Here is a 27600-nt window from a genome sequence, read left to right as displayed (position 1 = left end):
TTGATTCTGGCCATGTCCAACCTCTCAAAGCACTTCTTCACATTAGATATGAATGCAACTGGGCGATAGTCTTTGAGACAGTTCACACTGCCCTTCTTGGGCACTGGTATGATTGTTGCCCTTTTGAAGCAGGTGGGCACCTCTGACTACAGCAGTGAGTCCTTAAACACTCCTGGCAGTTGGTTGGCACACATTTTCAGAGCCCCATCAGGTACACCATATAAGCTTGATGCCTTATGAGGGTTCACTCTCTTAAAGGATGTTCTGACATTGGCCTCCGAGACAGAGATCACAGGGTCACCAAATGCTGCAGAGATTTGCACAGGCGTAGTTGCATTCTCCCTTTTGAGACATGTATAAAAGACATTGAGCTCATCTGGGAGTGAGGCATCGCAACCATTCATGATGTTAGGTTTCACTTTGTAGAAAGTAATGTCCTACACACCCTGCCAGAGCTGAAGTGCATCTGATTCCCTTTCTAACTTCAATTGTAATTGTATTTTTGCTCTTAAAATAACCTCCTTTAGGTTGCACCTGGACTTTTTGTATAGTTCTGGATCACCAGTTTAGAACGCTGCAGAGTTAGCCCTCAGCAGACTACAAATCTCCTGGTTCATCCACAGCATTTGGTTTGGGTATGTCTGGTATGTTCTCAAAGGCACACACTCATCCTCACAGGTCTTGATGAAGTTGGTGACAACCATGATGTATTCATTCAGACTCAAAGATGAATCCCTGAATATTGTCCAGCCCACTGACTCAAAACGGTCTGCCTCCCTTGACCTTGATTCCCACTACTGCTACTGCTGTCTTTAGTCTCTGTCTATATTCTGGGAACAAGACGTACAGCCTGGTGATCGGACTTTCTGAAGTGTAGGCGTGGGATGGCACGGTAAGCAATCTTGATGGCAGTATTACAGTGGCCAAGAGTGTTGGCTCCTCTGGTTCCACAGGAATGTGATATCCTTTTTCATGAGGAGAAGGAGTGAAGACATGGGGAACTATAGACCAGGTGCCTTAAGGTTTCCAGCAAAAGAAAACACATTTCTGGAAGAACATAGCAGGTCAAGGAGCATCTGTGGAGGGAAAGGGATGGTTGATGGCTGAGGACAAGACCTTGCTACAAGACAGAGAGTGTACAAAGTATACATCCAGTATAGAGAGGTGAGAGAAAGGGTGAGACAGGTGTTGGTTTGTGGAAGATGATGGAGGAGGTGAGGGGGGGGAGAAAGGAGTTTAGAGACCGAGACTAGTAGTGATTGGTGGAACCACATAAGGGACAGGTGATAGGCGATGGAAGCAGACGGAGGTAAGGATAGAAAAGAGAGGTCAAAGTAAACAAATCCAGATGAATGAGTGTGTGAATGGCGGTGCCCATCTGTCATGCACCCATCCACCTGGGTTTCTTCTCCTTTGACTTACACTTCCTACCCCTTCTCCTAACTGCTTCATCAACCCATCTATCTGGTTCCACAGCACCTTCCAGCCTAGTGTTTACCTTGTTCCTCCCTCCACCTGGCTCCCCACCTTACCCTAGACACCAGGCAAGTCATTTGATTACAAACAATTGGTTTACTGATCATTACAGAATGTCTCTCTGATGTTTCCCACACTCTCCCCTCTCCCTTCCCCTTTTCCCAACCATGATTCCCCTCTCCCTGCCCCCTTCCCACCCTCAGTCTACCCTCAGACCCTTATCAGAATCATATTTTCTTGCGACACCAGTACAGTGCAATACGTAAAATTACTACAGTACTGTGCAAAACTCTTAGGCACCCTAGCAATATATGTATATATATCTGAGACTTTTGCACAGTATTGTAAAACAATAGCACAACAAAGTGTTACAGTTACAGAGAAAGTACTGTGCAGGAAGACAATAAGGTACAACCCCATAATGAAGTAGATTATGAGGTCAAGGTCCATTTTATTGTGCTGGGGCTCATTCAAGAGCCTTATAACACTAGGATAGAAGCTGTACCTGAACTTGGTAGAATGTTTTTTCAAGTTTTGTATCTTTTGCCCAAGGAGCAAGAATGTCCAGGATGGGTGTAATCCAGACAGCCAACATTGACTATGCTGTCTGCTTTAGCATAGACAGAGTCCATAGGGAGGACATCTGTGATGTGTTGAGCTGTGTCCACAACTCCCTTCGGTTTCTTGTGGTCACAAGCAAAGCAGTTGTCATACTAAGTGGTGATTTCTCTGGATAGGGTGCTTTCTGTGGTGTATCAATTAAAGTTGGCGCTATGTCATTGACCATCTTTCTACCTCCCCAGATGTTACTTGCCACTGTGCTCCTCCAGCAGTTTGTTTTCTTGCTCCAGGTTCCATCATCTGAGGTCTCTTGTGATTCCAGCTTAATGTCGACTGTTGCAAAAATGCTGATGTCTGTAATCAAAGTTTCATGGGAGAGAATTCATGTTTCCTGGTCTTGGCCCAAAATATGGGCTGTTCATTCCTTTCCCAAATGCTGCCTGACCTGCTGAATTCCTCCAGCATTTTGTATGAGGATGCAGAATAGATTGCTATCTGGTTTGAGGGTCTGAGTTATAGGAATAGATCTTTATTTGTTGGAGAGTAAAACAATGAAGAGAGACCTCATGGAAGTTTATAAAATGGTGAAGAGTATAGATAAGGTGGATGGTCACAGTCTGTTCCCAGGGTTGGAGTGTTCAACCCTTTCTTGTTCTTGCACAGTTTGTCTTCTTTTGCACATAGGTTGCTTGTCAGTCTTTGCGTGTTGTTTTTCATTGATTCTATTGTGCTTCTTTCTTCTACCGTGAATGCCTGCAAGATAACGAATATCAGGGTAGTATTTGGTGACACATACGCACTTCGATAAATTTACTTTGAACTTCAAAACAAGAGGACACAAATGCATGATAAGAGGGGAGAGATTTAAAAGAGACCGGAGAGGGAATCTCTTTACACAGAGGGTAATGAGTACAAGGAATGAGCTACCAGAGGAAGTGGTCGAGGCAGGTACGACTGTGGCATTTGAGAGACATTTGGGGAGGACAGGAGTTAAAGGATTATGGGCCAAACACAGACAACTGGGATTAGTGGGGACAACGCTGTGGTCAGCATGGACTAGTTGGGCCGAAGAGCCTGCTTCTTTGCTCTTTGACTGTAAGTGAGTAGGGAGAAACCTGGAAAGTAGAATTCAAAGAAGTGAAATAAGATTATGTGCTTTTCCAAGAGCAAATAAATGGCAGAATATGATCTATGTGGAAGGACACTGCAACAGAGGGACTTCAGTGTCCTGGTGCATAAAATACCAAGTGGTAGCTCAGAGAAGCAGTAAGTAATGATAAAGAAAATGGCATATTAGCAAATACTGCTAGGGGTTGGAGTTTGAAAAGAGAGAAGCAGAGTTACAACAGTGCAGATGTTGCTGAGACTGCGCTTGGAGTACTGCGTGTAATCTTGGGCCCTTAATTCAAAAAGGATAGGCTAGCAACGGAGAAAGCCCAGATGAGGTACTCTAGGAGGAGACCTTCGTCTTGTCATGGAAAGGTACAAGCTTGAATCTGTATTCTTTGGGGCTGATAGGAATGAGGGGTTATTGAAATACAAATTCCTACAAGATACATGCTGAGGTGCTTCCACTGGGGGGCGGGGGGAATCTTAAATGAACGGCCGGCTGATTTATAAATGAAGTGTTCAGGAATTTCTCCTAAGCAGGATGGTGGTAGTCAGCTCCATCCTGGGTACTAGTCTCCATAGTATCTAAGACATCTTCAAGGAGCAGTGCCTCAGAAAGGTGGCGTCCATCATTAAGGACCCCCATCACCCAGAACATGCCTCTTCTCATTGTTACCATCAGGAAGGAGGTACAAACTCAGTGATTCAGGAACGGCTTCTTCCTCTCTGCCATCCGATTCCTAAATGGACATTAAGCCAATGAACACAACCTCGCCACTTTTTAAAACATTTCTGTTTTTGCACTACATAATATTAATTTAACTAATTAATGTGTGTGTGTATATATATATATATATATATATTTATTGTATACTTATTATAATTCATTTTTAAAATATTTATCATGTATTGCATTGTACTGCAGCCACAATGCTAACAAATTTCACAGCACACACTGGTGATATTAATCCTGTTTCTGATTCTGAATCTTTAATCCTAGAGAGTTGTAGAGATAAAATCAGCAGAGGTATTTAAAGAAGTAGATATGTATATAAAAGCTGAGTGAATTGCTGGCTCTGTGGAACTGACATATGTAGAGGAACTGAGGCCTAGCAGATCAGACCCAAGCATACTGAATGGGAGGGCTGACAATGAGTCAGGTGGGGCTCATTCTTGCTCTCGATATATTCCTTTATATTCCAAATATTGTTCTGGGCCGAGACAAACTAGGTTATGGTGTTCATGCTGGCGTTGATACTTGAGTGCCCACAAGCATCTGACTCATACAAGGATTTCATAAATGAGTCACTAGGACTTTTTAATGACTAAATATAATATTTCGACACACAAAGGTTTTATCAGCTGATTTAACATTTCAACATCAACGAAACCAAAAAAGGAAGCACAACAGATGGTGGAACTCAGAAATGGATGAAGGGCCCCGAGTACTGAAACATTTAAGACTTTTCTCCATCCACAGGCGATGAGGGGGTCACAGACCTGAAATGTTAGCAATTTCTCTTTCCACAGACACTGCCTTACTTGAGGTGTTTGTATTGGGGAGCTACATTTTCCTTTGGTGGGGTTAACAGCTAAGGTTTATCAGTGTCCATTATTAGCTTAATTTATCAGCCCTAAAGTATTTTAACTTTGCATTGAAGAATGCAAATATTGATCTATAAACTGTGTAATTAAAAGCTCTTAACAGAAAATGGCTATTCTGAACAGAACATAATGACAAGGCAGGGTGAGCAGATGAGAACACAGGTGTCAGTGGAATGATGCTTTTGCCGGGTAGCGATGGCTTTAAACCACTGCTACATTTGTTCACAAGAGGTAATTACCAATTCATAGTTTGCTCAAAGTGGAAGCAATTCAAAAACATTCAGCATATAATTAGAGTGAATTTTGCTGTATTATAATTGTTGTTGGATGTTCAAGGCTCTGAATAAAATACTTCTGCACATATGTTCAGAAAGATACACCTGTGCAGCAAGAGGCCATTCAGCCCATTATACTGTGCTAGTTTTCAAAGTGTCTCCAACCAAAAGTTTCTTCCACTTTATTTCTTTCAGTTTCCTTTTCAAAGCTGTATCCAAGTTACTTCAGTGACGTTCAGCTTCCTGAATTATTGGTGTAGGAATGTACATTCAAATCATGTTGTTTGCTTGGGTGTGCATGTGTGTGAGAGAGTGAGGGTGCAAAGAGTCTGAGCTGGAGCAGGGGGTGTGGATTTTTCTAACTTCTTCTTTCATTCATTGACATAATCCCAATACATATATAGTGGATTCTGCTTAATTGGGACACATCAGGAACAATACATTTTGGCCTAATTAAGTGACTGTCCCAATTCGCCAAGATTTCATGGAAATAGTTAAAAAAATATAAGAAGGACAAACTACCTGTCATGCCTACACATTCAGACTCCTCCTAGTCTCCATCAGCTAACAAGAGCCTCCTGCCAACGTTTCCAACTTAATCACCTGAAGCCTATTTAAACCCAGCTCCCATCAACAATCCTTGCTCACTCATATGAAACAGTCACCTTCAACCAGTTACTCGAGCCTTCAGTTACCTTGTTGTGTTAGGTATCTGTTCTGTCTGTCTTGTTTTGAGGCCCCTTGTGGCTTGTTACTTTGCAGTTTATTATTAAAGTTATCGCTCACCACTAAATCATCTGCGGCTTTGCATTTGGGTCAAGCCTCCTCTATGTTTCCTGACAGGATGAGTGACCCATTGATTGACCCAGCAGAGAATGCTCGCCTGAAGGAACTCATTTGTTGACATGAGCATATGGGCCAGAAGCAGCAGACCACTGACTATCTGCTCACCGCTCTCTTCTGGCTCTCTATCTCGATACAGCAACCCCACTGTGTCCCAGAAAACCACTAGGTAGAGATGAGGGGCTTTCTGTCTGGTAAGCTCCCCCTTGGACCCTCATTCCAGCACCATAGCCTGACTCACTCTCCCTGTCCTCTTCCACACCTTGATGGCTCTATGCACGCAGGAGGCTCTGGTGGATTCCGTTGTCGCAAGCAACTTCATGGGCCAGGCATCATGTGTGTGGCTTTGACTCCCAGCTGAGTCTATTGCCCATCCTCTCTGCATCATGGCCATTGACAGACGTCTCCTGGGGTCTGGGGTGGTCAGAGTGCACACATAGCCTGAGCACATGAGCATTGGAGAGCATTGCGAGTTCATACAAATTCACCCTATTGATTCAGCAAACACTTATTCTAGGTTACTCCTGGCTCTCCACTCATGACCCTCACTTCGCCTGTCATCTGGTACACTGCGAAGTTGAGGGGCACCTGCCTGAAACCTCAGTTGAGCCCATCCACTAAATCTGTAGACACAGAGGAAACCCACGACCTCACCAACTCCTACTGGAACACCACGACTTTGCCATCACTTTAAGTAAACGGAGACTACCTTTTACTGGACACCACCCATCCCCAAGGTTGCGCATTCTCCCTCTCCTTTCCTGCGACCCAAGCCATAAATGACTACATTGTTGAAGCATTACAGCATGTCTTCATTTGACTATACTGGTCCGCAGCCTGTGCGGGACTCTGTCTTTGTCCCTGCATTGACTCCTGTGGACTCAGCAAAATCGCTATTAAGAACTGCTACCCTCCAGTGAAGATGGTCGATTGTACTCTAACAGTGTCTGCATCCTCTAAGTCTTCAGTTTCATTGTAACACTCAAGGTGATTGTTGACGTCTTTGAATTCTTTGCAGTTTCTAACTTGTTTAAGTAGTGAAATAATTGCCTTTTCACTCCTGACTGTTTCTGGCATCTCTCAGTCTAAATGCTTGAAACTGCAGTGAGCAAAAAAGTTCTGAATTGTCTTCCTACTTATTTCTTGTTCACAATCAGTGACAAAAATCACTGCTGTTTGAACACAAAGACATGCAACTGATGCTTTTTAAAAACTGTATGTTCTAAGCATAGTGTAGTGTCTAATGGCCACATGTGTATGCGACTGACACTAGTTAGAAACTCTGGCAACAGTTTCTTGTCTTGATGAAGTGGTATGATGCCCAAATAAACAAAGAAAATTGCTGTTATTATCTCAATTAGTTTTTGTTATTGAAAATTTGTTCTAACTAAGTGGCTTTTAGTCGGCATCCAATCTCATTTATTCCCCCAACCCTGTTGTTACTTTATTTTTAAATTCCTCCATCAAGAGAATCTTCCTTTTCTCTGCAAACTCCCCCAACCTGAGGACTTTACAGATATCTGCATTAACCTAACGGCCTCTTTCTCATCCCTGAATTGAGCTGTTTCCCCACTGGACAACATGCTTTCACTAACAAATCCTAAGCTTCCAGAATTCCCTCCTTTCTGTGCCTCCATATCCTCACAACTTTTAAAAGACTCCTTAAAAGGTACCTTTTTTACAATGCCGTGGTCACTTTTCTCAAAATTTCCCTTTATATATTGACCTTGTGAACCATTTTGGGACATATACCACATTGGAGTTGCTGTTGATAACATGGACAACAAAGAGAGCATAACAAAGGGGAAGCTGAAGGGATTAGACAGAAGTTTTTAAAAAAACACCATTAAAGTGGTGACATAAAGCAAAACTGTAAGTCAGGGGCTCATAAAGAGGTAAAGAAAAGCTGAGATGCAATTGAGGCATGCAGGAAAGGACAGGGATAAAATTTTGGATAATTTTGGATAAACCAGAAGTTTGAGAGTATCAGGGCACTGAAGTGAGTGCAATTGCTATTAGTAAGGCAGGAAACAAAGACAGGGAATAAAAGGGGCCTTTTCTGATTGGCTGCCAGTGACTTGTGGTGTTCCGAAGGCATTGGTGTTGGGGTGAAGGAATTGATGGCTTTGTAGTCAAGTTTGTGGATGACATGAAAATAGGTGAAGGGGCAGGTATTGTTGAGGAATCAGGGAGTCTACAGAAGAACTTAGACAGATTTGGGGATTGGGCAAAGAAGTGGTAGATGGAATTTAATGTAGGGAAGTGTATGGTCATGCACTGATGATGTGTCCTAGCTTAGCATCATGCAGATGCTTCTGTAAGAACAATGAGATCCCACCCCTTCATTCATTGCCATTGATGGCTGTGGAAGCCAAGTTATTGGGTATGTTTAAGGTGGAGGGTGATTTGTTCTTTATTAGTTGGTGTCAAAAGTTATGGGGAAAAGGCAGGAGAATGAGGTTGAGAAGGATAATAATCAGCCATGGCAGAATGGGAGAGCAGACTCGATGGGCTGAATGGCTTATAGTCTTATCTTAAACTTGTATCAAACATTTGTTAAATCACATCTGGACTATTGTGTATAAATTTAATTGCCAGATTATACAAAGGGATAGTGATGTCCAGGAGAGGTAATAGTGCAAGGGACAATAAACAAGTTCTGGCATAATAACTTAATTTTTCACCTGCAGGGTTTAATAATGGAGCTAATTTTCTTCTTCCTCATCTTCATCTTCATCTTCCCCAGCTGGTAATGGTACTATTCAAAGCCAGCAATAGTTCCATTTAAAAAAAAGGCTCTTGATTGCGTTCTTTTCATTATGCATGAATGAATTTAAATCTCCTATTTCAGGTGACTGATAAATGTCCCCTGTTCATTGCTGTCTTAATTTCAATGCTCTGTTAATGAACCAATTGGAAATGAACAGGTAATTCAATCAACCCCTCCATAATTAGGTGATGAGGTTGTGATCCTCATCACTGTGCTTACTCAAAAGGTTATGGTATGTCTGTGGAAAATAATTTTGGATAAACCCACAATGGTGACATCAACTGAGTTCCTTAAATGCTTTATTTATTTGGGCTTGTCTACCCAAAGCCAGTGAAGCCTGGATTTGGTGGACTGCATGGAGGAAAACCTCCAGCTTGTTCAATAGACAGCAAGGCATTTCCCAGCACGTGATGTGTAGCACAAAGATCACGGCAAGACACATAGGTCGCCCTGGTCATCCACTGCATCCTGACCTATCTCCAGTCATCTTGGTTCTTGTCTTGCCACTGGATCCAGATTGACTAGGACGAGAGAGTGAAGTTGAGAACCTGCACAGCTCTCCCTCACTTTAATCAAACTGACACAAGTCACGACATCTCAAATAACAAGCCCAAGGATGCCAGTGGTCCTCGTCGCTCGTGATGGATGAGCACACACGTGCGCTTGTATTAGGCTTGCTTTTTGCCTTACTTTTATTGCACTTCATGTAGTGCGTCTGTCTCATCTTCCCAGGAGAAACGTAGCGAGATCAGATCTGAAAACCTGTTAAAACCTGTCAAAGATTTTAGGTTAAAGAATGTTGTCTCAGCACCTTTCTGTCTTTTTTTATATGATTTCTTTCCTGACCTTAATATTTTGCCCACAGCTGTTAGAATATTTAGTTAATATTTTCATACAGCAAATAACACAGTCTTTCTGACTACTAATTAGATTTTATCTAATAGGTTTTGATAGACTAGAAATAAAATATCTCCATTTGCGGAGAAGGGCAAAACTAGAGGCTAAGAGCGCAAGTAGGAAATTTTAAAGAACAACTTTTTTGAGAGAATAGTTAAAATGTGTAAGAGTGGCTGAGGCTTATAATATAAATGCATTTAAGGAGAAACTGGATAGTTGTAATTATGAAAGTAATGACAGTTTATGACGGCAGATTTGGAGATGGAAAGATGAGCTGGGGCTTGAGTGGAGAATAAATTTTCGTGCTGGTTCTTTAGGCTGAATGACGTGCATCTGTGTTGTGTGTTCATTCTGTGCATAGTTCCCTTTGATGCACCTTTTCTATACTCACCCCCTCCCACCCAACCATTCTATTATGTATTTATCCAAATAGCTATAGGGCAAAAGTACTCAGCGGTCGCAAAAAGTCATCCAGCTTTCTAAAGAATAGCCCTTAATAGGAACTTGCCTTTTGTTAATATTATTGTGTCTTCCTTTCCTTCACCACTCTCATGATGTTGCTTATGATGTAAATTTGCTTCATTTAATTCACAAGATTAGCAATTTCACCATAGCCATCAGGGAACATTTAGACCGTGGATGATCCTTCCAATGGAAATATGTGACGAGAATTTGGATTGCAAGGAGCCGATTTATATGTACTACCTTTTCAATGACAAATCAAACCATGATGCAAAACAGAGAACTTCAAGTGAGATGTATGGTCTTTGATTGCATAAAGTCTTAGAGCACAGAATTAGGCCCCTTAGCCTTTGAACTGATGCAGTTCATCAAACGCACTAATTGTAATCACTACTTTATTTCCCCACATTCCCATCCATTCTCTCCAAGCACTGTCTGTCACTTATGCACTGGGGCCAGTTAACTATTTTTGGGGATGTGTAAGACAACTGGGGGATCATGAGGGAACCCATGTGGTCACAGGAAGGATGTGCAAACTCCAACAGCCAGCAATGTAGATTGGGAGCTAGTGATTGAATATTTTTCAGGTTGCTGGAGCTGAGAGGCAGAGGCTCTGGTAACTGTATCAACATATCTCCAGTTTCATGACAGGTCTATAGTGCAACAAGCACACCATTTTTATTTCTATGGTTTGTTCAGAATATTGGGGGCATCCACTTTCCATGATCCAGAACTAAGTGATGAGGGATGGGCTGGAACTTGCTGATACGAATGGCCATGGGGAAATGCCATGGTTAAATCTCTGCTACCATTTCAAATAAGAACCTGGATCCCATGTTTTAAAAAAAAACAGACTGTTCAAGGTATGAATGCAAAGGAAAACTGACGCTGTGCTAATATTACATAAAGTGTAGGATGTGGACTGTATTGGAAATTGGGATTGAAATGTGTATGGGTATTGACTGTTGAATACTCTGAAAGCCCTGACAATAGGGAATCATCTCTGTTTCTACTCTCAAGCACATCCACCCAAATTATGGTGGGACGCTATGAAAGCCCCAGAAGATTAAGAGTGTGAAGGGTATGGATAACCACTTTCACATCCAAGCCAGACTACAGATATAATGAGGAATTTGCACATCAATTCAGATGTTTTCCAATGTGAGTCACGTACAAAGATTCCTTTTATTAGTTTATACAATGGGCCATAAAAGGTTTCTGCAATTGTTTTCAGTAAATTTGATTCTCTATATACTAAAATATTTAAAGTTAAATTTGTGCAACATGGAGATTTTCTCTTCTGCTACTTGCCTGTTCCTTACTTCTGTGCAAATTCACACTAAATCAGCTCATTAGTATGTTAAACTGTAAAATCCACAAATAGATATTCTGGCATTAGTAGAGGAAAATCCAGCAAATTCAGAGACTATTATTCACCCCGGTGACTATTCTTCTATTTTTTTCCCTTCTGGGTCACTTACAAATTAGGAGCAGGGAGAAGGGTGAAATGTCCACCTGTCACTGGATGTTTTCTTTTGCTTGAGCTATAGTTATCATTGGTTTCTGATGTGGTCAGTTATTGTTACTCTAGCGGAGAAGGTTGAGGGCAAACATTCAATTTACTTCAGGGTGTGAATGGTTCAGAACATGCTCAGAATGTGAAAAAAAATGATAACTTCTGTTAATATATATTTTGATCGCTGTTGTGGCATAATTTTCAGAAGTAATAATAATCCAAACACATAAAAATATTCAATCACAAACAAGAGAAAATCTGCAGATGCTTGCATTTTGTGTATGTTATTTAACAATATTCATCCCTTTGTTGAGCAAAGCATAATGATCATTAGGGTTTCTATCCAAATCACTGACATTCTTGCGATATTTTTTGTAGCTATTCATTTTAATGTGGGCCTTATCCATATTCCTCACATTTTGCTTTTGTTTTCTTGGGTTTTGCTGATTGAGCATAAATTGTTGCAGAAAGCCAAAGATAAACAGGATAGTATTGCCGCAGAATTAATTAATTTGTGTAACGGCCTGACAGGAAATTAAAAAGTTTTTGTGAACTGTTAATTGAAGAGTGCAGTTCTAATAAAGGCTAGAATTCTCTTGCAGGAACAATTGTTTCCTAAATTGCAAGTCAAGGTTGTATTGATTAATGCCTTTAAAAGAGAATTGAATGGAAATCTTGTTAGGAATCTGACTGAGGGTTAATAGGATAAAGTGAAAAAGATAATTGGATGTTTTGAACAATAAAATGCCTTTGAAGTTGCTCCAGAGAAATGTCATTGTGAGATAGATGGCTGGTTGTAAATGGATAATCTAAAAGAATCTAAAAGCATATATATTTTGAAGATATTCTTGATTTAATTTTGTTATTGTTTAAGGTCAACTTAGAGAAATGTTCCACAGGACAGTAAGTGAACTGTGGGGTCTACAATAATCTGAAGAAACGGGAGTAATGGCACATCTCCAGTGACACAGTGATCAATCTTCATCTCCATTGCTTTTCACCTGTGACCGCTCAAGTTTCATTTGGATCACCTTCCTCTCTGCCCTAAAGATGTGCAGTACGGTAGCTAGATTGGCCGCAATGAATTGCTTCTTGTCAGCAAGTTTAGGATCTGCGGGAAGTTAATAAGAATTTGGGGAAATTAAAACGAGTTTGGTGTGGAAGTAGTATAAATGTCTGCTTGATGGTTGGTGTGAACTCAAGGCCTCAAAGGGCCTGTTTACATGCAGTAATACTCAATGAGCTACTGGACTATAATGACTTGTATCTTAACACACCCAGATTTCTATCTTTCTATTTTCTTCAAGCCTGCTGAGAGCACATCTGCAAATACAACCCAGATAGGGATCAACCTAAATGGCATCTTCCAAAGATCAATACTGTGGAGAATATAAGCCCTCAAAAACATTGTCACTTCTATAGGCTAAATACTGCATCACCACAGTAACAATGCCAAAACTAATTATTCTCAAAGGGAGCACTGATAAAGTCTGCAGGCTTAAGTCTAAGTCGTTATTCAAAAATATTGACAAAATAGTTATTTCAACAATCAACATCAAATAAACAATATTTGATGAGAAAATCTAGTATTGAGCTAATAGAATTTGTGGAGGTATCCTAAATCTTCCTGGGGATTTTAACTCATTACTTATGACACAGATGGAGGCCCTCAGTCCATGCTGGCGTACAGCAGAACAAACCCATCAATTCCTTTTCCAATCTTCATATGTCTCTCCTGCCCTGTACTTGTTCTCTATTAAATGCTTAACAATTCTCCTTTGATTTTTTTGACATTTGAGGAAGGGGTGAGTTCCAACCGCTAATTAACTGGCAACTAGCAGAAATATATGCCAATGAGTAGGACGTGCACCCTCCACAGTCGCAACACTGAAATGAGGTTTGACCCCAATTCCTTGGAGTAGTGAAGCAACAGCACTAACTGCTGGACTACTCTGCTTCTTTCATTAGGGGAGGAGTATGAAGTGAAGTTCATATGCCAGTGATATTAAACCTGATTCTGTAATAGATCCATATCTTCCAAAACCTGTATGAGGAACTTCACCACAGAGTGATTACTACATGAAGCTCCATAACTCTTCATTAGAGGAAGAGGACAAACTCTTTTAATAATGTTTTAAAAATATACATGTGTGTAAACAGAAAACTCCACCATGGATGGTCCCAAGCCTGGCTGCGAAAGGAGGAGGTTTGTGCGTGGGACTCGCAACCCCATCCCGTAAAAATCCAGAGCTACAGGAATGCCAACAGAAACTCCAAAGACCTCATCCCTGGGAGAGGAAAGATCTTTGCCTGGAGGACGTATGAAGTCATGTGGTGAAAGCAAAAACCACAGGGTCTATCAGCCTTTGACCCAGTGCAGCTGGAAGTGTCCTATGTCCCAGTAATGGTGATGGTCTTAAATAGATGAAGAAACATAAAATAAGCCTCATCAGAAGACAAACGACACTCTTTCTGAGGAAAATAAACTGTTGCTCCTTATCAAGTTTGGACTCCAATGGACTCAAAATCCATGAAAACATAGCTGACTTTAAAATGGACTAGCAAGTCAATCTCTTGTATCAAAACCTCTTTGTTGAAACCCAATAAAAATAAAACTAGAAAAAATTACCTGGTATCAATCAAGATGTAGATGTGAATGTGGCAAAGCTGCTCCAAGTTCAGTCAACCAGCAAGGTCCTCCTTATGAACGTTTGGGAGCTGATTTTGAAGTTAAATGAGCTATTCTGCAGATGTATCAGCTGCCTAACATAATTACAGAGCCATATCTTAGAGTGAATCACAGAAAGATAACAGAACATGTTCATCAGGCAGGGCAAGATGCATGAGCAGGGTTTATGCTTTGCTATGAAAAACATTGTTAAGAATGAAAGAATATTTTACAATTTGTGGGTAATTGTGAGCACATATGGAAGAGTTAATATTATGTTCCGACATCACGAAAGACAAAATTTCAGATCTATGAGGAGCTTGACTGCATCAGTGAAATCCCTGACTTAGGACACCTTTATCTACTGGGGACTAAAACATAGATGTGTAAGTGGACCACAGTACATGTCTCACTTCTCTTGGACATTGCAGCACCATAAGTATAAAAGGAAATATACAGGGATTTTAAAAAAAGGTGCAATCATTCTGATTGGATTACCACTACCCCCCGCCATGCTTCCCCATTGCTAGTAGGACATTGAGGAACCAAAATCCAGGTAAATTAGGGAAAGGTGTGAAAATGACAGAGATGTTGCAGTGTGTGACTTCAGCTTCCCTAATGTACTCTGGAACCTCCTTAGCACAAGAGGTTTAAATGAGGCAGAATTTATCAGGTGTATCCAGGAGGATTTCTGAAATCACAGTGTAGATAGTCCAACAAGAGGATGAACCATCCTGGACCTGGTGTTGGGTAATGAGCCTGGCCAGGTGATTGGCCTTAAGAGGGAAAGCAGTTAGGAAACAGTGACTACAAATCCTTATGTTTTAAAATGGCTATAGACAAGGATGAGCATGGACCTTGCGGAGAATATTAAGTTGAAGCAGAGCATTAGGCAGGAACTAGTGATGGTTAATTGTGAATGGCTGTTTTTGGGCTCGTCCACATCCAACATGTAGGGGTTTTTTTAAAGACTAACTGCACAGGGGTACAATATGTTCCACTCGGAAGAAAGAACAAGGATGGCAAGTTAGAGGAATCTTAAGTGTTGAGAGAAGTGGTCTCAATCTTAATAAGAGTGAACTTTTTCCGTTAAATACGCAGGTTCCAAATTATAAACATTTGCCATTTAGATTAGTTACTGATCACTTTACCTATTTAGGAGTAAAAATCACCAAGAAGCATAAGGATTCATTAAAGGTTAATTTTTTACCTTTATTTGATCAGATTAAAGGTTTGTTTACTAGACGGTCACCAATGTCTTTGTCAGTAATTGGTCGGGTCAACGCTGTTAAGATGATTATTTCACCTAAGTTTCTATATTTATTTCAAGCACTGCCAATTTTCATTCCGAAATCTTTTTTTGATAATGTTGATTCAAAAATTTCCTTATACATATGGCAGAATAAAAATCCTAGACTAGGTAAAAGATACTTACAGAAGCCCAAAAAGGAGGGCGGTTTAGCATTGCCGAACTTTAGATTTTATTACTGGGCAATTAATATCCATTGTTTAAAATTTTGGACATGGAATTGGGACACCGTTTCAGGTCCACAGTGGGTTAATCTTGAATGTAATTCTGTTTCAGGATTTTCATTGGGTTCTATTCTAGGGACCCGCTTCCTTTTGACTTTTCTAAATTGGACAAACAAATGGATAAACCAATAGTTAAATATACTTTTCGAATATGGTTTCAGTTTCAGAAATTTTTTGGACTGAATCAATTTATTTTAGCAAGCCCTATTGTATCCAACTTTCTTTTTCATCCTTTGTTTTTGGATGAGCCTATCTGGTCTGGGAAACAAAAGGTATAATACGATTTTCTGATTTATTTTTGGATAATTGTTTTATGTCTTTTGAACAATTATCTAATAAATATAATTTACCTAGATCCCACTTTTTCAGATATTTACAGACTAGAAACTTTTTAAATACTGTTCTTACTACCTTTCCGATTTAATGTTCTACTGATGTAATGGAAAAAATTTTAGATTTAAATGTTTTTCAGAAAGGTTCAATAGCAATTATTTATAATATGATAATGAAAATAAATCCAGATGTTTCGAATACAATTAAGAATGATTGGGAAAGGGAACTTAAGCTTACCTTACCTATTGAGAAATGGCAAAAAATTTTCCAACTAGTTAACTCTTCCTCTATATGTGCTAAACACGCATTGATACAGTTTAAAGTTGTACACAGGGCTCATATGTCTAAGGATAAACTAGCTCGTTATTACTCTCATTTAAACCCTGTATGTGATAGATGTCTTTCTGAGATAGCCTCATGAACTCATATGTTTTGGTCTTGCCCTTGATTGAAGAAATATTGGGACAGTATTTTTGATATTATTTCAACTGTCTTGAGTATTGATTTACAACCTCATCCTATTACTGCCATCTTTGGTTTACCAATGATAGAAAAACATCATTTGACCTCTTCAGCTTGTCGGATGATTGCTTTTGTTACTCTAATGACGAGAAGATCTATACTATTGAATTGGAAAGAGATTTATCCTCCTACTACATTTCGTTGGTTTTCTCAAACTATGTCTTGTTTAAATCTAGAAAAAATTATGTGTCATTTATGATCCATCTATTAAATTTGATGAGATTTGGAGACCATTTATTCAATATTTTCACATGATGTAATTTGACCCTTTCCAATTCCATTTTGTTACTTCAATATATGGGGAGAGGAGCGGAAATAGCAACACTATTGGTTCTATCTGAGATATCATAATAGCCTTTTCTTTTTCTTCTTTTTTCTTTCTTTAGTTTTCTTCCAGTTTGGGTAGATCAGTTTTTTTTCTAATGGGATATATATTTTTTTCTTTTTTAATGATATTTTTCTATTTTCATGTATATTTTTTCTATATTTTATTGGTAATTTTGGGAGGCTTATTAAGTATGTGCCATTTGACTTTATACTTGTATAAACTAATTATTATCAATATAATCCCAATTGCTCTGTACTTATTTTTGTAATGTTTATGATGTTGAAATTAATAAAAATATTGAAAAAGGAAGCGAGAGGTGGTGAATTTAGACAAAAAGAAAAAAGGAAAAGTATGTAAAGCTTAGGAAGCTAGAATCAAACAGAGCCCTTGAGGATTATAAAGAAGCCAGAAAAGAACTCATGCAGGGAATTAGCAAAACCAGGAGGGACTATGAAAAGTCCTTGGCATGGAGGATTAAAGACAACCCTAAGGCATTCTACACATGCATCAAGAGCAAGAGGATAACTAGGGAGAGGGTAGGACCACTAAAGGATAAAGGAAGGAACATTTGCTTGGATGAAGGGGAATGTGGGTGAGGTCCTTAATGAGTAGTTCCTATCAGTATTCACCATGGAGAAGGACATGGAGGATAGGAAGATCAATGTGGCATGTGCTAATATGTTGGGGTGTTTCAAGATAAAGAAGGAGGTAGTATTGAATCTCAAAAAAATTAAGATGGGTACATCCTCAGGGTCTAACTGGATATACCCCAGGATACTCAGAAAGGTGATGAGAGTTATGGGGCCTCGACCAATAACTTCATGTCCTCTTTAGCCACAGGTGAGGTCCCAGAGGACTTGCTAGTAGTTAATATTCCATTATTCAAGAAAGAAAATAGAAATAATTCAACAAACTGTAGAGTCTTATGTCAGTGTTAGGGAAGTTCCCGGAGAGGATTCTTAGGGATGAGATTCATGAATATTTGGAAACCATGGCTAAACTAGGGACAGCCAGCATGACTTTGTGAGAAGTAAGTCATGTCTTTCTAACTTGATAGAGTTTTTGAGGAGATGACAGAGATGATTGATGAAGGTAGATTTGTGGATGTTATTTACATGGATTTTATTAAGACATATTACAAGGTCCCTCATGGGATGCTCATCTAGAAGATTAAGATGCATGGGATCCTCATTTGGGTTCAGAGTTGTCTTGCCCACAGAAGACACTATGGGACTTGATGGGACTTATTCTGTCTGGAGGTCTGTGACAGGTGTGTTCTGTGAGCCCCATTATCAAAAGGATATGGATGCTGCCTGGAGTAGAGGGCACATACTATAAGGAGAAGTTGGACAAACTTGGGTTGTCTTCTCTGGAGGCTGAGGAGAGATCTGATAGAGGTTTATAAGATTATGAGAGGCATAGATAAAGTAGGCAGCCATAAACCTTTTCCTAGGGTTGAAACAGCTAAAACAAGAGGGCATGCATTAAAATGAAAGGGGCTAAGTTCAAGGAAGATGTGCAAGGCAAGTGTTTTAGACGGAGAGTGGTGGGTATCTGCACCACACTGTCTGGGGTGATGGTGGAGGGTTTTGGAGGCTCTTAGGAAGTCACGTGAATGTGCATGGATACAGACATTGTGTCGGCAGAAAGGATTAGTTTCATTGGGTATTTGATTTTGAATGCAATTAAGTTGGCACAATATCAAGGGCTGAGAGCTTTCTTTTGTGCTATACTGTTCTATGCTCTATGATTAGATGTGACTCTCTTAATAGTATTCTCAACATGCACAGCCACCAAAGCACTGGCACAGGTCATCTTCTGGTGTGTCAGGATGAGATCTTTTTAACTTTTCCATTCAAAACAGAAAGGATATCCCTGTATTAAACCTGCCATTCTGCCTCTCCTGAACCCTCTCCATTTTTAACACTGAACTCTCAATACTTAGGCAGGAATTTTCTCATTTGTCTTCCTGGTTTGAGGCTATCTTAGCTATAAGCAAACTATGTATTGAATCCAAAGTGATCTGCTCTCATCTTGTGGAGTTGATGTTGAGACATTTTTACAAGTAGGAGAGTCTCGAATGAGGGGACATAGTTTCAGAATAGGAGGGGGAGAAGGTGGCATTTGAAACTGAGGTGCAGAGGAACTTCCCGCAGAGGTTGGTGAATCTCTGCAATTCTTCACCACAAAAGACTGTGGGGCAAGATTATTAGAGGTATTCATACAGGAAATTGTTAAATCTTCATGAGATTGATGGATTGACCGCAGTATGGAAACGAGGGCAGGAAAAGAAATAAGGCCAAGGACAGATCAGCCATAATCTGACCGAATGGCAGACATGAGGAACCAAGTGGTCTTCTCCTCTTTTTATTTTCTTACAATCTGATCCACAGCAGGAATCAAAGAGATCATAACATCTCCAGTCAACGCACCCATATTATGGGGATTAGGGAGTAGCAGTGTACTGTATGTCCATTTCTAATTAATAAGGCATCATAATAAATCACACTGTGCTCTTTACTTCACTTTCCAAATTCCCCCATTGTATAAAATAAGTTTATATTTGCATTTTTATCAAATTTACTGATAATTAAATTAACGTTGGATGAGATCATTTTCTTTGGAATTTTTAGATGAGTGTTGAGGTAGATTACCTCATAATACTATAATACTACTGTGATTAAAAAGACAATTATAAATTTAAAAATTGACTAGATTTAGATGCTGGTGTTATCTAACATTACCAGAATGCACAGAACATAATAAAAAGAACTGAACTGTATTCTGGGAAATGAACAATACAGCATTGAAATTGTTAGAACTGTTGCTTGTTTAATTGAAAAGCTGCATGTCTGACATTCTTTTATCCAAAATTAAAGTGCCAATATTTTCCATTCACTTACATAACTAGTCTCACAATTTGTTTGCTTACTCTGAAATTCAAAAAAGGCACAAAGTCTGTAAATGAAGCTACTGGGAACACATCGTCAGATATTTGAAAGAATCTTACCAAAACCAGATTGAATGAAACACGTTATATATGACTGCTAAAATGATCAGGGCTGTCAACAAAGTATGAACTGCAACAGAGGCAGGAATATTCTAATATTTTTTCACTCCATTTTGTATTTGGGCATAACTGTACTTGTAGCTGACAATCCAAAGGTGTGTGATTTGTTGCATGAATGAAGTCACCAGAGGGAAGGACTGATAGACATGAGGCAGTCTCTTTATTCGACTAAATATCAAAAATACACTGACAGCTTTTGGAGAGGGAGAGGGTGAGAGACATAACTATAAATGTAGCCAAATGCTCTAAGATTTTTACCAAATAAATTTTAAATGTAATAAAGACTAAATTTAGCTAATTTATTTATTCCATGTGTTTAATCACCTGGTAGTCAGTTAGTGTACGGCACACCAGGTTCTGTGAAGTTAGCTTCCATGGTTGAGACAGCATTTCAAAGAGACTCTTATGTTTGATGCAGAGCAAGTTGATTTTGCTTTTAATCTGTTTTTTATTGAACAATTAATTTGTTGCATTTTAATTTATAGTGTACACTTATCTCCACTTTTGGGCAGAAAGAAGAAATTCTGTTCCCCTCTGAAAGATCTGTAATCATTTCTGTACTTCTGCTATTTCTGTTGCTGTTGCTGGGTTTAATTATGTGGGAACAACAGGGATACTAACATTCACAAGAGGAATGGGCTGTTCAAATAATGCTTATTGAATTTTAACTGGTATCCTAGTGTTAATGGGAATGTTTAGTGGGAAATGTATCATTTCTCTTCTCTGGTATAATAACATTTCATATTCATTGCTCTGAAGAGCTGCAGGCTGCATGTCAAAGAGCCTTATGTGGCTCAGGGCATTTGTTTTGGATTTCATATTCAGCAACTTCATCTTTTCTATGAAAATAAAACATGCAACTGCTGGAAATAGTTATGGAGTCATTGAGCACCACAGCACAGAAGCAAGCCCTTCTGCCCATCCAGTCCATGTTGACCTGAGCTTCCACCTAGTTCCATCCACACACACCTGGACCATATTCCTCCACACCTTTCCCAGCCATGTACGTATCCCAACTACTCTTAAATGTAACACTTGAACCCACATCTACAGGCAGCTCATTCCACATTCGCACTACTCTCGTTTCCCCTCAGATTTCTTTAAATATTTCACCTTTTACGCTAAATCTATGACCCCTAGTTCTAGTCTCTCCGAACCTGGGGGTGGGGGAGCCTGGACGCATTTACCTTATCTGTACTGCTGATCATTTATCAAATCTCCACTCATTCTACTGTGTTTCAGGGGATGAAGTCCTAACCTATTCAAACTTTCCCTATAACTCAGGTGCTCGATGTTCTTGTAAATTTTCTCTGCATTTTTTTCAAGTTTATTGAAATCTTTCCTGCAGGTAGGGGACCAAGAATGTATATGATACTCAAAATTCAGACCCAACATAACAATTTCAACATAACATCCTAACTGCTGTACTCAGGTCCTTGATTTATGAAGCCAATGTGACAAATTCTCTATCTATGATCCCATCTATTTGTGATTCCACTTTCTAGGAATTAGGGATCTGTGTTCCCAGCTCTCCTTGTTCTACCACCTACCCCAGAATCCTATCATTCACTGAGTGAGTCCTACCCTGGTTTGTTCTTCCAAATTGTAACACTTGTCTGTATTAAATTCCATCTACCATCTTCAATCCATTTTGCAGCTGGTCATGATCATGTTGCAAGGTTTTGATAGCTGTTCACTACACCCTCAATCTTGGTGTCATCCACAAATGCGCTGATCTGGTTTACCACATTATCATCGAAATATTTAATATTGATGGAAAACATCAACAGACCTAGCGTCAGTCCCTGCAGCACACCACTAGCCACAGGCCTCCAGTCAGAGAGAGAACCATCTTCTACTACTAACTGGCTTTTCCCGCTAAGCCAATTTTGAATCCAATTGGCTAAATCTTTTGGACCAGATTCCCAGGTGTGACTTGTCAAAGGCCTTGCTAAGTTCCATGTAGACAATGTCCACTGCCTTTTCTTTATCAACCTTCTTGGTAACCTCCACAAAAAAACTCGATTAGTCTAGTTATACATAACCTACCATGTACAAAGCCATGTTCACTACACCTAATCGGGCCTTATCTATCCAAATTCAGTACTTATAATATTATGCCTATCAGAATACCTTCTGATAATTTTCCCACAATTGATTTGAGGCTTCTTGGTCTAAAATTTCCTAGTTTGTTCTTAGTGTCTTTCTTGTTTGTACATGGAACCTCACCTGTAGCTAAGGGCATTTTAAATACAGCTACCAGGCCCCTGCAGTCTCTGCACTTGGCTCCTATAGTGTCCAAGGCAACATCTTGTCAGGCCCTAATGATTTTCAATCCTACTTCCTCTCAAGGCAGCAAGTGCCTCCTGTGCCATAATCCGGATATGGTCCACGACCTCTCTACTCTTTTGCCTCAGTTCTATGGTGTCTGTGTCTGTCTCCAGAGTAAATGTGAATGCAAACATTTTCATTTAAGATCTCCCCCTTCTCTTTTGACTCCGTGTATTTATAATCACTGATTTTCAAGAGGACCAATTTTGTCTCTTGCTTCTCATTTGCTCTTAATGTAGCTATAGAAATGCATGGGATTCTCTTTCACCTTGTCTATCTGAGCAACCTCAAGTCCTCCTTTGGTTCTCTTGATATCTCTCTCGTGTTCTCTTGTATTTCTTATGCTCCTCAATCACCTTCTTTGATCCTAACTGCCTATTCCTGATATGTACCACCTTCTTTTTCATTGCCAGGGCCTTTATATCCTTCAATACCATTGTTTCCTAAACTTGTTAGCATTGCATTTTATTCTAACAAGAACATGCAGATTCTGTACTCACTGTACTTCACTTTTAAAAGCCTTGCACTTACCAAGCAGCTGGTTGCTGGAAAAAAGACTATCCCAATCCATGACTGCTGGATTCCTTCTGATGCCATAAAAATTCGCCTTGCTCCAATTTAGAACCTCTGTCCGGGGATCAATCCTTTCTTTTGCCATAATTACCTTGAAACTAATGGAATTCTGATCACTAGATCCACAGTGTTCCCCTGCATACATTTCTGACACCTGCCCTGTCTCGTTCCCTAACAAGAGATCCAGTATTGCGCTCTCTCTAGTTGATCTATTGAACAATTCCAGCATTTTCTGGCTTTATATAAAATTTTCTAGATCATTCTGTTGAAAGATCTCTGTTAATCCGTGATACAGATTTCTAGAGAAAAGTCCAAACTTGTCTAATATTTGCCTTCTTTTCTTCCTATACCTAAGTACGATCTGAAGTCAATGTTGTAGGTGTTCTGCTCTTGTACAAAGACTAATGGGATTAAGATTGCTAATTTCTGCTGTTGCCTTGCTTCCAGGAGGAAGGCACTGACCGCTACACTTTTTGGTATTATGTCTGAATATCACGATTTTAATTTTAATACATATGCGCTAATTTTTGTGTTATCTTTAAAGAAATAGACCTCATGGCGCAACAGTAGCGCATCTGACTCCAGATCAGAAGGTTGCGTGTTCGAATCAAGTCGGGGTCGTAAGCATCGTGTCAGATTTTATTTGCGATGGGTCCGCGCAATGGTTTTCAAAACATCAGCGCACTTGCATACTTCCCGCCTTGTCTGTGCCGGTGGTATAGCGATATCTGCACCCGGACTACAAAACTAGAGGTCCCGGGTTGGACTCCGGCTGGCTCCTTCCACGGTAGTCCGTGCTGAGTTGAGCTTCGAGCTAGCAAGTCGGACAGAAAAACACTGAACGCCAAAAGGCGCAAGGAGGTACTGAGAGAAAAGATTAGCTTGGGTATCACTAGAGTTTCACTTTAAGCAGATTTTGGTAAGAGTTGTGAAAAGTCGTAATACAAAGTGGCTTACTGACAATGAAGATCGGAAGTTGGTGAGAGTGGGAACATTGCAATGAGGAAGAATATACTCTATTAAATAACTTTAAAGATTACAATAAATCAATCGATATCTACATAATGAAAAATTATTTATTACATATGTGATGTAAAACTAAGTAGAGAAAATCAAAGTTAAGTGAATTAGAATTGCAGTAAAGAATCTACTCAATCATGAACTGCTATCCTTGAGGATGAACTTAAAATTAAGCTCATTGACTTGTTCTACATTTAATTAACTTTGTTCTATTCTCAAGATATGAAGTAAGGATAATGTTTAAGGCATTATCAGAGACTATAGATCTCTTGTGAAGGGAAGGAAGAAATTGCATGTCCAATTCTTTTTCTTCAGTCCCTTTGGACTGAGGTTGACTTGCTTCTACCCGAGTTCAGTGAAGTCCATTGCCTCTGCTACAGGTGAGGCAAGAAGGAGTTGTGGGCATAGGCAGGTGGAAAATAGGGGGTTAGTGCGCTCTACAAAGCTTTTATGCTGAACTTCTATATGTTTCTGGCAAATGAACTCATTCATGATGTTTCCTGTTCTCCTTCAGCAGACGTGGGCCATGGGTTTCCATGGCTCTGTGGAGATCAATAGGTTTCAATAGGTACATCTAATGTCAGAGAAATGTATACAATGTACATTCTGAAATTCTTTTTTTTTGCAAACATCCATGAAAACAGAGGAGTGCCCCAAAGAATGAATGACAGTTAAATGTTAGAACCCCCAAAGCCCCCCCCAGCATCTCCCTCCTACGCACAAGCAGCAGCAAAGCAACAACCCCACTCCCCCACCGAGCACTCAAACATGCAGTAAAGCATCAATAAAGACATAGACTTGCAGAACCCCAAAGACTACTCGTTCACCCAGTTATTCGACATACCACGGGCTCTCTTGCTCCCTATTAAGGTAAAAAGAGGTGTCCCCGTTTCACAGCGAGAAGGGAGATGTTACAGTGTTTTAACTTTCTTAAGCCATTTCCTCCTTACTTTCATGGAACCTGGAGTGGAGGCCCTGTTTCAAGAGTCTGAGGTTGGGCATGTGATCAATGTGGACTTCCCATCGGAGCTTGCTGATTCTAATCGGGTAGACTTGCTGCCAATAGAGTCTGACAATCTAGTGGAGCTGGTTTAGTGGTGCCTTCCCATTGCTTTGAGGCACCAACTGCAGCCCACCTCTCTGGTGTGCACAGAAGGGCAAGGATTACATGTGCCTCGTAGTCCATGAGCTTTCTGATGGATTTGAAGTGATGATCTTTACTCTTCTCCTCATACAGTCCAGCTGATTCAAACCTGGCCTGTCCATCCAAATATTAACCTAGCCTCACTTTCCTATCCAATTCATGTAGTTTTTGTTACTAATATTAAAGAGCTCAGTTCAGGTTTATTTTGGGACAATGTAAATTATAAATATAAAAATGCCACAATATCAATATAAAATTTTGCAGTTGATATAAGTCTTCTGCATTTAATAAAGATCAGATATAATGCATAGATGTCTACATTATCCTTTGATAGCCCTTACTATAATCTAAGGGGAGTATTCCAATCAGGATTAAATGACATTGTGCCAAATTTACTCGTTTTATTATTGCTTTCATTGATTTGCAAATTGTAAAGATGTTTGGATCATTATGGGAACAGTGACAAAAGCCCTTGTTGTTCTTCTTAGGTGATGGAAATAAAAGGACAAATGATTCACGTACCTGAGTCCAACTCTGTCCTTTTCCTGGGCTCGCCATGTGTTGACAAACTGGAGGAGTTAATGGGACGAGGTTTGCATCTTTCAGACATACCTATCCATGATGCCACTCGTGATGTTATTTTGCTGGGTGAGCAAGCCAAAGCCCAGGATGGCCTGAAGAAGCGCATGGACAAGTTGAAAGCAACCCTTGAGAATGCACACCAAGCCTTAGAGGAAGAGAAAAAGAAGACAGTGGACTTGCTATATTCCATTTTCCCAGGTGATGTTGCCCAACAGCTGTGGCAAGTAAAATCTGTGCAGGCAAGAAAATTTGATGATGTTACCATGCTTTTCTCTGACATTGTTGGGTTCACAGCCGTTTGCGAACAGTGCACGCCAATGCAAGTGATCAGCATGCTGAATGAGCTGTACACCAGATTTGACTACCAATGTGGAATCCTGGATGTATACAAGGTAATTGTATGGAACAGTGCTATTGCTGTGGAACTAAAAGGACTGGGGAATTAAATTAATATTTGACAGCACTTGAATTTAGGTTGTCAAAGATAAAACATGCCATTGAAAATTCAGTTACATCTCATGCAGCAAATATACATTCTTACATTTTTTACAGTAAGAATATTTAGTGAATACTGTACTCCATTTGCTCATCAGTTCATTGGTTTCTGATTTCACTTTGCAGAAGGTTGCAACAATCACTATGAACCACTTCTGCGTTTTCGTATACTTATCCACTAATGGGATGGGAACGTTGCCTGCAGTACTAGCATTTACTGTCTACCCTTAACTGGCTTGGATCATGAAGGAATAAAGCCAAATGGGCCTGGAGTCACCTACAGACCTGACTGTGCAAGGATGGCAGGTGGAGAGTAGCGAATTAGATGGGTTTTTACTTCAGTCCAGCAGTTTCATGGTCATCATTTTTGAGACTGCATTTTTATTGATTTTCCAGATATTTTTATTCAAGTACTCCAGTTTAAAATACCCAACTACTGTGGTGGAATTCAAACTTGTATACCAACATGCACCATAAGACGTAAGGGCAAAATGAGTCCACTCTGCCACTCATTCATGGCTGATCTATTATCCCTCGACCCCATTCTTCTGCCTTCTCCCGGCCACTTTTGATGCCCTTCCTAATCACAAACCTATCATCATATCTCTGGATAATGAAACTGACTTCCAGCTGCTACTCTAGTGACTTAACCAGTCAACTTCGGTGTTCCATTTCTCTCTGTAAGTACATATGCATTTACTCGAGAAACTGCTGACTGTGACCCTCACCTTTAAGTTGTAGATTTATAGAGATATGGAAGCACAGAGCAGAGAAACAGATCCTCTGCCCCACTATGTTCATGCTGACCGTTCACACTATTCCTATATTCATCCCATCTGAAAATTCTCTTCAATTCTCATCAAGCTCTCCTTAGATTTGACTACTCAATGATTCACTGGGGGAAATTTACAATGGGCAATCCACATGTCTTTGTGACGCAGGATTTTACTGGAACATTCAGGGAATTGTCATAGAAAGAACACGCAAGCTCCCAAGGCCAGGATTGAACCTGTCTCTGGTAAAGTGAGGCAGTAGGTCTACACACTGTGTCATCCATAAATTATAACAAAGTACTCGGATTAATGATGGGGAGGAATAATAGCTACATTATTGTGTTTGGCTCACTCAGTGAAAGTTGAGCACACATTTATATTCTTGGAAAGCACACCTTGTCTGTATTTCAGCTTGTTAGTTTGAAGCTGACCAATTTGTTATGCTCATGTCATCCTCCTGCCTTTACATGCAGTACCAGAGATCCTTTAAACACAAAGAAAACATCCCTTGCTTTCTAAACACCGAGACTACTTTTAAATGATCCAACACTGTGTGTTTTATTTAAAGTAACCTTAATATTGTTTGTTTTCATTCTGTACAGGTCTTTGAAGATATTTTCTAAATAATATTTGATACTTCAAAGTGAACCATTCATAATCCTTTTGCATGAATTTAGTAAACATAACTAGCCAAGTTGCCAGCTGCAAATTAA

The 27600-nt window shown here is 39.8% G+C and overlaps 1 protein-coding gene across 2 annotated transcripts in view; it reads left to right on the top strand.

The window, feature by feature from the left end:
- The window catches only part of gucy1a2 (guanylate cyclase 1, soluble, alpha 2), a 167878-nt gene that overhangs the window by 92082 nt on the left and 48196 nt on the right, over positions 1-27600 (top strand). For both annotated transcript variants that reach the window (XM_063052867.1, XM_063052868.1), the window contains exon 5: positions 25526-26011. In XM_063052867.1, coding sequence (XP_062908937.1) covers positions 25526-26011 — 486 coding nt within the window. The remainder of the gene's footprint in view (positions 1-25525; positions 26012-27600) is intronic.

The sequence above is a fragment of the Mobula hypostoma genome, chromosome 7, assembly GCF_963921235.1.
Source record: "Mobula hypostoma chromosome 7, sMobHyp1.1, whole genome shotgun sequence".
In the NCBI taxonomy this organism is placed as follows: Eukaryota; Metazoa; Chordata; class Chondrichthyes; order Myliobatiformes; family Myliobatidae; genus Mobula; species Mobula hypostoma.
This window is presented reverse-complemented; position numbering and strand designations above follow the sequence as displayed.